This window comes from Vigna radiata, unplaced genomic scaffold (assembly GCF_000741045.1).
Source record: "Vigna radiata var. radiata cultivar VC1973A unplaced genomic scaffold, Vradiata_ver6 scaffold_390, whole genome shotgun sequence".
Lineage (NCBI taxonomy): Eukaryota > Viridiplantae > Streptophyta > Magnoliopsida > Fabales > Fabaceae > Vigna > Vigna radiata.
Window position 1 is genome coordinate 18,564 of NW_014542628.1, and position 10,731 is coordinate 29,294.

At 36.4% G+C, this 10,731-nt stretch overlaps 1 protein-coding gene across 1 annotated transcript in view; it reads left to right on the plus strand.

The window, feature by feature from the left end:
• Positions 1–1,553: 1,553 nt before the first annotated feature.
• Positions 1,554–10,731, plus strand: part of LOC106780560 (BTB/POZ domain-containing protein At1g21780) — an 11,392-nt gene continuing 2,214 nt past the window's right edge. Inside the window, exons 1-2 of the mRNA XM_014668863.2 lie at positions 1,554–1,868; positions 1,998–2,146. Coding sequence (XP_014524349.1) covers positions 1,756–1,868; positions 1,998–2,146 — 262 coding nt within the window. The 5' untranslated portion in view covers positions 1,554–1,755. The remainder of the gene's footprint in view (positions 1,869–1,997; positions 2,147–10,731) is intronic.

Here is a 10,731-nt window from a genome sequence, read left to right on the forward strand (position 1 = left end):
AAGTCTAAAGCAACTTTTGAATTAGAACAAAGCTACAACAAAAGTACAACACACCATCTAACTCTCATCAATATTGAAACTAAAAATATGTTTAGTACACATAAAATAGAAACCACCCATATCAACACTTTCATCCACTTTTGAACAATCAACACAAATTTCTCCAAATTAAGTATCAGTTTCCTATCAATCTCCCTTTCTTCAATGTTCACCAAAGTATCTTTCTTTTCTTCGCACTTGAAGTAGATACCCCTTTCGTCAAACCCAATATCATTAGACTATCTGAAGTAGTTGCAACCACCGTTTTCAACACTATTCTATAAACAAAACAATCAATGACAATAACCTCTTCTCCGAAACAATAACACATCTTCGAACAAAGGTTCAATGTATCTCACCTTATACTTAGAGCAACTCCAAAATTCTTTACCTCAATTCTTTGTAGTTTTCACAGTTCTCAACACAAATTTCTTTCCACAATGGCAAATCAGTGAAAGACCCAAACTCCTCGATCCCCACCACCACGAAAACACACACTAGGGTTTTCCTTGCACCATCCATTACATGTTGAAGAACAACATGAATGGTCCTTGGACATTCTGTTCAAAGAAGAAGATGTGCATTCACCACCAAGCTCCAACGATATAGAAGAAACTTCCAACACCTAAGACACCCTTTTAATTAGGGATTCTGTCAAATTAGGGATTTATTAGAATTCCAAAATTTTTTAAAACTTTAAATAATTAATGTCTACGTCACTAACAAACTAACTCTACCGCATGCTTCTCATATGCATATTTAGCATGTCACGTCATTAAAATGTTAACATTGTTCTCTCCAATTGACATTGATTCAGTATTACAAGAATAAAGACTTAATTAAAAATACGAATTATTAAAAAACATATTTGAGACGTTATAAAAAAAATAGAAACCTAAAAAATGATGACTAAGTGATATAAAAAAGTTATCTAGATTCATTCGCATGTAAATTCAATTCGGTATTTCAATTGTTATCTTGGCCCTTTTTAATCTTTTAAAGTACAATTGTGATCCATTAACAGCAGTGAAGAAAAACCCTTTATGAACATGTCTTCTAATAAATTCAAATATAAAGTTATAATAGATTTATAATAATTTGCTATGTTTATTATAATACTTAAATGATATACAAAATATTATTGATAAAATAATTTCATGATGAAAAAAACAAAACAAAAACCCTAAATTTATAGATTCGTAACATTNGAAATACTAATAAAAATAAAAATAAAATATGTATTATTCTCAAATTAAAATTTCAATACTATTTATCAATATTTATTAAATTTATGAGTAGAATAAAAAAGATGAGANATACGTTTTAAGTTAACTTTTTTATTTTATTTTAAATGTTAAAATATGTGTTATTAAATATTTTATTTAAATCCATTTATGTTTGTCGTATACATATTTTCCATTTTTTAATCTAATTTTGTGACTTTTTTTAATCACTTACCTATCTATTTCATGGTATTTTTTGTGATGCTTAGCATATTTCCTCTGAAAAAAAAAAACNGCAACCAATGATGAGACTTCACAATCAATAACGCGCTATCAAACACTACAAACCTGGTTGTTTTTCAAACAAGGATGCTTTTTGACACAGTCCAACCCTGCTTCTTCTTCTGCAGGTGTCTGTGTCTAGTGTCCGTGTCCGGTACTCCTCTTTTCTTCCTTTTCCTCACTTTCCCCTCACCCATAACCTCTCACCGACATGGCCGATTCCAAAGTTGAAACCATTTCCCGATTAGCCCAATGGAGAATCGACAACTTCGGACCCTGCTCCTACAAAAAATCCGACCCTTTCAAGCTCGGAATTTGGAACTGGTACGCACATCACGTAACACATCTCTATATACTATTACTTTTATTAGTGTCTTGTGTTGTGAGTGATTGTGCCTGAATTGTTATTGTATATGTATGTGTGATGTTTGATGTATCGTCTATTATTCCCAGGTACATTTCCATAGAACGGAACAGGTACCTCTACATACACATCTTTCCTGAGCCTTCTCGGCTTTCCAAGGAACAGCCGCCTGTAGCTCGCTTCATCCTACGGGTCTCCAACAACTCTGGCCCTACCCGCAAGTTTTACATCTCCCCTGGTCTGTGCCACACTGCTACTCCCTTGTTCCCTTTCCTCTTTAATAGTCAAGGTTTTGAATTGGGGTTTCTGCTTTCTTCTATTCAATCTTAATGTTTAGACCAACATGGTATGCAATATGTTTGTCAAATAATAATTTATTTTCAAATGTCTATGAAATAACATCAGTTGTGAGAACGTAGTTTCTTAAATTAATTTTTATACGTCGAGGAACTAGTCTGTGATGTGAAAGATTACTATTTGACTATCGGCCGAAGATACCCTTTGTACCCCAAACCTCTTATTGAGATAGGGAGTGCTTCAATCTATTTCCATGTCGGTGTGTTTGGAATAACATATGTTGGGAGAAGGGAGCTTCTTAAATTGGTTTTCTGATCAAAACAATTAGTCTTTGATACGTGGCTCTCAGCTGAAGGTATCTTGGGTGCCAAACAAAATCTTCATATTAAAATACTGAGACTTTATTGATCATGTGAAAATATTTGATCTTATGTCATATGAGTATCCATGTGTGTTGTATGTTTTGGGAGTGAAAGAGACGGAAGATGGATGTTGATTACAAAAGATATGGCAGAATATTTGATGGAGATTATACCTGTAGACTAAGATTTTAGATTCCGATTTTCCTTAGTAGTTATTATTGTGTGGCTATCATCAAGAAATCAAGTCCTTTTAAGTTGAGACTCCTAAGATAAAAGAGGTGTAAAGATTGGTTCAATATTATTGAATATAGTAAGAAAACTAGGTATTATTGAATTAGTCTTTGATACGTGGCTCTCAACTGAAGATATCTTGGGTGCCAAACAAAATCTTCATATTAAAATACTAAGACTTTATTGATCATGTGAAAAGATTTGATCCTATGTCATATGAGTATCCATGTGTGTTGTATGTTTTGGGAGTGAAAGAGACGGAAGATGGATGTTGATTAGAAAAGATATGGCAGAATATTTGATGGAGATTATACCTGTAGACTAAGATTTTAGATTCCGATTTTCCTTACTTAGTAGTTATTATTGTGTGGCTATTATCAAGAAATCAAGTCCTTGGTTATGTAAGTTGAGTCTCCTAAGATAAAAGAGGTTGTAAAGATTGGTTCAATATTATTGAATATAGTAAAAACTAGGTATTAGATTAATCTCTCTTATATAAAAAATACATATAGAGTACTATATTTATAATAATGAAAATATGCGTTAAGTCCAAAATTCAAATAATGATAGAAAAGAAATGATAACAAAAAAACAAAAGATAGAAGATAAAAGATAAGATATCTAACACTCTCCTTCAATATGGTGCATATAAATCGTATGTACTAAGCGTGTTGCAAATATAATCGATTCTCGGTCTCTGTAAAGATTTAGTGAAAGTATATGCTAACTAATCGCTTGAGTTAACGAACTTAGTTTTGATGTCTCCAGATACAATCTTCTCTCGAATGAAATGACAGTCAATCTCAATGTGTTTGGTCCTCTCATGAAAGACATGATTAAAAATAATATGAAGAGAAGCCTGATTGTCAAATATAAGTGTCATTTGAATGACATCTCTGAATTGTAACTCTCTAAACAATTGCTTAAGCCAAACAAGTTTACAAGTGGTTGAGTTTATCGCTCTATATTATGCTTTTGCACTAGATCTTGCCACAACACTTTGTTTCTTGCTCTTCCAATAGATCAATTTACCATCAGTGGAGATACAATATCCAAAAGAAGATCTTCTATTAGAAGAAGATCCTGGTTAATTAGCATCTAAATAACAAACAACTCTTGTATGATTATTGGAACCATATCACAAACCTTTTCTAGGAAATCCTTTAATGTACTTTAATATACAAATGATTGAAATCCAATGATCTTCACATGGAGAATTGAGAAATTGGCTCATCAGACTCATTGTAAAGGAAACGTCAGGACAAGTAACTGTAAGATAATTCAATTCACCGACTAATCTTCTATATTGTTTAGGATCTGAATTAGGCTCCCCCTAATTTAGTAGGAGTTTGGTATTAGGATCCATGGGTGTGTCAACATATTTTGAATTCATCAACCCGATTTCCTCTAGAATATCCAATGCATACTTTCTTTCTTTGAGATGTAATAATACCATTGTTGGATTGTGCCACCTCAATATCCAAGAAACATCTGAGTTTGCCAAGATCTTTGGTTTGAAAATGGTGGTAACAGTGTTGTTTCATATGGGGGATGCCATGGTGGTCAATGTCTGTAAGAACAACTTCATCAACATATACTATTAAATAGACACATCCAGTACTTAAGTGATGGTAAAAGACCGAATAATTGGTCCAATAGTGGCCCAATAGAGGGTGACATGATAGACCCAACAAATAACAAATCTCAGCTATGATAAACTCTGATTCATTGCTCTAATACCATATTAAATATAATAAAAACTAGGTATATGTTTAATCTTCCCTCTTGTAGAAAATATACATAGGGTAGTGTATTTATAATAAAGATAATATAGATTAAGTCCAAAATACAAATAATGATAGAAAATAAATAATAACAGAGAAATAGAAGATAAAAGATTAAAGATAAAATATCCAGGATATCTAACAAATATAATTTGGATTAAGGATCCTAGACTGCCTGGTGGCACAAGATCGTCTATCTTGACCAGTTGCAACTCCCGTGGAAGAAAAGTTGCTTGTGAGGGTGCTTGCATGGATAGCTCACCATGACATTTGGACAGTTGGTGTTAGGCTGGAAAGTGTATGAGAGAAGGAGGTATAGGAAAGAGAGAGAAGGGCACCGAACGGTAGAAAGGAGAGATAGGAGTAAGGGAGAAGGGGATCGAACGGCAGAAAGGAGGGATAGGTGTGAGAGAGAAGGGGACCATACGGTAGAAAGGAGTGAGGGAGAAGGGGACCGAACAACAGAAAGGAGAGATAGGATTGAGGGAAAAGGGGACTGAACGATAGAAAGGAGGGATATGAGTGAGAGAGAAGGGGATTGAACGGTAGAAAAGAGAGATAGGAGAGAGGGAGCAGGGGATCGAGCGGTAAAAGGTGGGAAACAAGCTGGCCGAACAGTGAACAACAGGGAGTGACCAGGCCGAACGGTGGAAGACGGAGAGCAACAAAACCGAACGGTTGGAAACAACGAGGAAGCATCCTAACCACCACAATGTTAGGGGGGGGGGGGCGGGAAACTAATTAGAGTAATAAGGAGAGAGGATATTCAGCAAGGGGTAGTTAGAGTAAACAAGGCCATATCTTAGTAGAATATTTGATATAAGTAAATAAGGCTAAATATATTTCGTATATGATAATTATAGCAAGTAGGGTTATTTTCTAAGACAATATTCAATACAATTAGGCGGGAAATAATTAGTATAAATAAAGGAAGAGTCTAGGGTTAAAGGTATGCTTTTGATTTGTGAGTTTTGCAAGAGAGGTTATGCTCTCAAATAACTAAAGGAGATCCTGCTCCTAGTTATTGTTTGTTCCTTTGATTCAGTTATTTCCATTCAATAAAAGAGGTTTTATTCAACAACTATCTATTGTTCTTTACCTGTGAGAGTGTGTGAGGAAGTGTTTCTGTTACGTTCGCTACTCGGATACGTAACAGTTGGATACATCGGTTTAGCATGATCCCAAATCTATCTTTTCTAGAGAAGTCTCTGAATACCGTGTTAAACTCTAGGAAGGGAGAAACATTGAGATGATACTGGGTGTATCTAAGACAACATGAGGATCGTGGGTGCTTCATTTATAATGCAATTAATAGAGGAGATGATATCCTCAAATAACAAATATATTATATGGGAATAAATAAAACCTTTCCTACACACACACACACACACACACATATATATATATATATATATATATATATATATATATATACATATATATTTTTTTTTCTAGAATATTTAAAATGGACTCCTTATTTCTCTAGTTATAAAAAATAAAATTTGGTGGCAATGTGATTTGAGAAGATGGAAATATGCACGGTAAGCTGTCAGTCAATAAGAGCTTGTCATACATGATAAAATTGTTGATCTTTATAATAATTATTTTAGAAGTCATACCTAACATAATTTCTGATTTTCTGAGAGTGCGTAGCTAGCTGTATACGAACAATTACACCATCTCTTTGTTCTTCTAATTCATTCTGCTAGACATGACACAACTATACTTTCTCTTCTCTATTTAGGTTTTGGGCTACGTTCTTATGAATCTCTTTTTTCAAGACTGTATATAACCATCCAAACCTTTTGGCCTTCTCTATTTGCTCAGACCTTGTGATATGTTAATTTATTCTGCTTGTTCTATTGACTCTGATGTTGCCATAGACAAATAGGGACAGTGAGTGGGAAATGCATGGTAGGTGTTTTGGTTATTTTTCATTCAGATTAATTGCTATAATTTTTCTGTTTTGTGCATTACTTATCTGGCAACGCAGAGTTGGCTGTGGTGGACAAAACAATAATAAATAAAAACTGAGATTCAATGGCTTGGAAATAATGTAGGTATTATAAGAAGGGGGCTTTGATGGAGTATTTAAATCTTAGTTATCTCTCTTTGAAAATTAGTTTTTAAGAAGTATTTGAGATCTTGAGGTTGACTTAGGCCTAAATTCACTTTGTGAGATGGTATCAAAGCATATTCTAGAAAGATTTATTAAGCCTATCATGTCACATAATATCTGACCATCTATAAATATTTAGTCACATGCTCGAAATGTCTAGTCCTTGATGTGAAGGAATGTGTTGGAGATTACACATTCACTAAAGATATGAACAGATTATAATTTATAAATGGATGCAAATCTTATTTTATAACTCATTTTATGATGTTGAGTTAAGTTTAAAGTTTACTTTCTAAGAAGAAGATTGTTGAGTACTTATCAATTAGTATTAGAGTTTGTTCTTAGAGTCTTATAAAAGGTTTACCCTTGGAGGGATTGATAAAAAAGTGTTAGGTGAAGTGTCATAGAGTTCCTTTATTGAGACATTGATTCTCAAAGGTGGTGAATGATAGAGACTTTGGTATTTTGTGATGTATAAGTCTTACATTATGATGTTGGGATGCTGAGTAGAATTCTTAAGTCACTCAATTTGAAGGCTTGGTGGAGTACATAAGTTATTGGGTTCTTTCCCTTGACAGCTAGCTTTTACTTAGAGGGTTCTCCAATTTCTTGTCTATCAATTTCATATTCCAACAACATTTATTCTGTACCGGTAGTAGTTTCCAAATCTTCATAACCATAAGGAAAATAAAAGGACATCGTTTTTAAGTCATTTAACCATGGCGATGTGGAACATTGTATATTTTAGATATTTGTGTCTTTAAAATACTACTGGTTCTCTCTTTTATCATTTGGTTTTAAGTTTTAATCAATAGCAACTCATTGGAAAAAGAAGGAACTGGCTACTTGTAGTTGTGTCGAGCCTTGAAAAATGGTCAGCTTACACATTCAATTACCTGGAATAGTTTCAGAACTTTCACGTTGTATTGTGATCACATCATATGTAGTTATTTAGTATAAACCTTTTTAATAGGGCTTATGTGACCCAAAACACAGATAAATACAATGAAGGTTCTATAGCCAAAAAATGATTTTGGTTATGAAAGTTTTATCCCCCTAAGCTTGATGTTTGCTTCCTGATTTTGGTATGATGAGGCCACTTGAGATACACAAGAATATTAGAATGAGTTTTAGAAGTTGTACTTCCTTCTCTTAAGATTTAATATTTATAATAACTTGGGATGCATCAGATACAATGTATAAGAGGGAAAGGAATAGAATTCTAAAAGATACATATAGGAACCGGGTCTAGCACAAAACACATAACACCTTACAATAAATCCTATTCAAGACTATTTATTCTATCAGTTCCCCTCATGCTGGAGTACACAAATTGTATGTACCTAGCTTGGAACAAATAGACGAGGACCTCTTAAGGATTTTGTTATTACATATGCAAGTTGATCATTTGATCCAACAAACTCCGTACAAATTTCCTAACACAATAACTTTTCTCGAATAAAATGACAGTCAATTTTAGTATGTTTACTTCTCTCATGAAACATTGGATTGGAAGCAATGTGAACAGCAACCTGATTATCACAATACATCTTCATCGGTTGGATTTCACAAAAGTCTACTTCTTACAAGAATTGTTTTAGCCATATAAGCTTACAAACGAGGGATGCCATTGTTCTATACCTAGTTTTTGTAGATGATCGAGCAACAACATTTTGCCTCTTGCTTTTCCAAGAGATAACATTTCCTCTAAGAAACATGCAATATCCTATCGTAGAGCATCTATCCATAAAAGAACCAGCCCAATCGGTGTCATAATAGCCAACAATTTGGGTATTCCCTTTATTCTCATAATGTTGTCTTTGTCCTTGGGCCTTTTTGAGCTATCTTAGAATATGAATGATAACGTTCTAGTGATCAATACAAGGATTTTACATGAATCGACTCACAATACCAACTGCAAAGGACAAATATGATCTAATAATAGATAAATAAGGTTTCCAACCAGTCTACTATATCTTTCAGTGTTAGAGAAAAAATCTCCTTATTCTGCCATTAATTTCTGATTTGGATCCATGAGACAATCAACTGGTTTACAATAAATAATGCTTGTCTCTTTAAGGATGTCATTAGCGTATTTTCTTTGAGTGATTATGATAGGATACAGGGAGAGAGGGCATAATGGGTAATGGGTCTAGGTTAGAAGGCAAAGGAATAGTATAAATAGGACTCTTTTATTTTGGTAAGGGAGTTAGTGAATGGTTTACTTTGTAAAGACCGGTTTAGAACNTGGTGAGAGGGGTTAGGCCCTCGAGTTACACTTCTTACTTCGTGATTGTTANTGTNAATAANATACCCATTGTTTCATTCTTTCTCTGTTTTACCTGTTCGGTGAGAGAGGGAGCGTTAGTGGATAGGTTTCATCTTCGGGCACCTATCAAGTGGTCCGATCTGCCGGATCCGTCAAGGGCGAGGAAAACTATCGGAACGAAGTGGGGGTGCCGGATTTGAGAAGAGGTTGTTTCAAGAAGCTATCGGATTTTCAAGAAAACTATCGGATCATTTTGGGGTTGTTGAATCGAGAGTCTGCCGGAAACAGGAGAACGGCCGTTTTGAAGTGGGAGTACCGAATCAAGAACCTGATCAAGAAAGTTATCAAGAACTTGTAGCTTCAAGAAACTGTCGTATCGAGAGGCTGCCGGAATCGTGTGGGGTGAAGCAAAGTTGCAGTTGATAGAATGACGATGCAGATAGGAGTGGGCGATCACATTATGCAGCAATACGCCAAAATTGTGCTGAAATCCGCAGAGACTTGCAAGAAATCATAAGGATGTTGGGTGGTCGAGGCCGCAACCAGGACGACCAACCTTGCGACCGGTGAGAGGAAGAAGGAGAGAGGGGAAGAACGCCACACAGTGCAACCCAGCGAGAAGGAAAGGGTAGAACTCCCCACTTTTGAAGGGTTCGATCCGTTTGGGTGGGTCTCGGAGGCAGAGAAGTTCTTCAAGTTGCAAGGTGTGGCAGAGGAGGAAAGGGTGCACCTGGCGGCAGTCAGTATGAAGGGAAGCGCGGGCTACTGGTTCAAAGCCTGGAAGGAGAAAGCCAGGAACCGTTCTTGGAATGGGTTGAAGGAAGCTCTGATAATAAGGTTCCGAACCGCCGTTGAGCGGTTGGCGGCATTCAAACAGATGGGAACGGTGGACGGTTCTTATGAGGGACGAACGTGAGGTGAGCTGACAAGGTCCGAGGCCGATCGCTATGACCCAGACCGATCGAGAGTGACCGAGCAGTTGGACGAATCAGAACAGGAGGAGAGGACTGCTGGACCCAACGGGAGAGGACTGACGAAGCCGAACGTGACAAGATGGTCTGAACCAAACGGCGAAGCACTGCAAGCTGCAGACCCAAGAAGACTGAAGGAACCGAAGGAAGCGAATGGTTTGGAAGTGAACGGAAGAGAACCGCCGACTCCAAATGTGAAAGGACGGGAGGAATTGAACGGTCTTACATTGACATTTAAAGGCCAAACGGTTGAAGGTAGCGAGAAGGAACCGAACGTTAGCTCCATTGTTTCTGGGCGGTTCGAGACAGAAATTGAAGGAAAGCAGATGGAGTTGTCCACTTTCTCGGCTGGAGGCCCTATTCCGCCAAAAGTGATGAAGCGGCACTGGTCGGTGTGGTACCGATCGGTATTCACCCATGTAGGACATAACCGAACAATTCTGACCATCATAGGACGAAACCGAACGGCATTGACTAGTACAGATCAAAGTCGAACGGTGTTGGAGGCAAGGGAAATGAAAGAAGAAGAATGGAAGATAGTAGTGGAGGAGTTGCCACCGTCGAAGCCACCAGACCTGAAGTTGCAAGTAACAGCCAGCGGGTTCTCTCCCTATGAAAAGACCACACCACAATGCAATAGGTTCAAGTTTCATTGTTCCAACCTTGAGGACAAGGTTGTTCTGGAGAGGGGTGTAATGATAGGATACAGGGAGAGAGGGCATAATGGGTAATGGGTCTAGGTTAGAAGGCAAAGGAATAGTATAAATAGGACTCTTTTATTTTGGTAAGG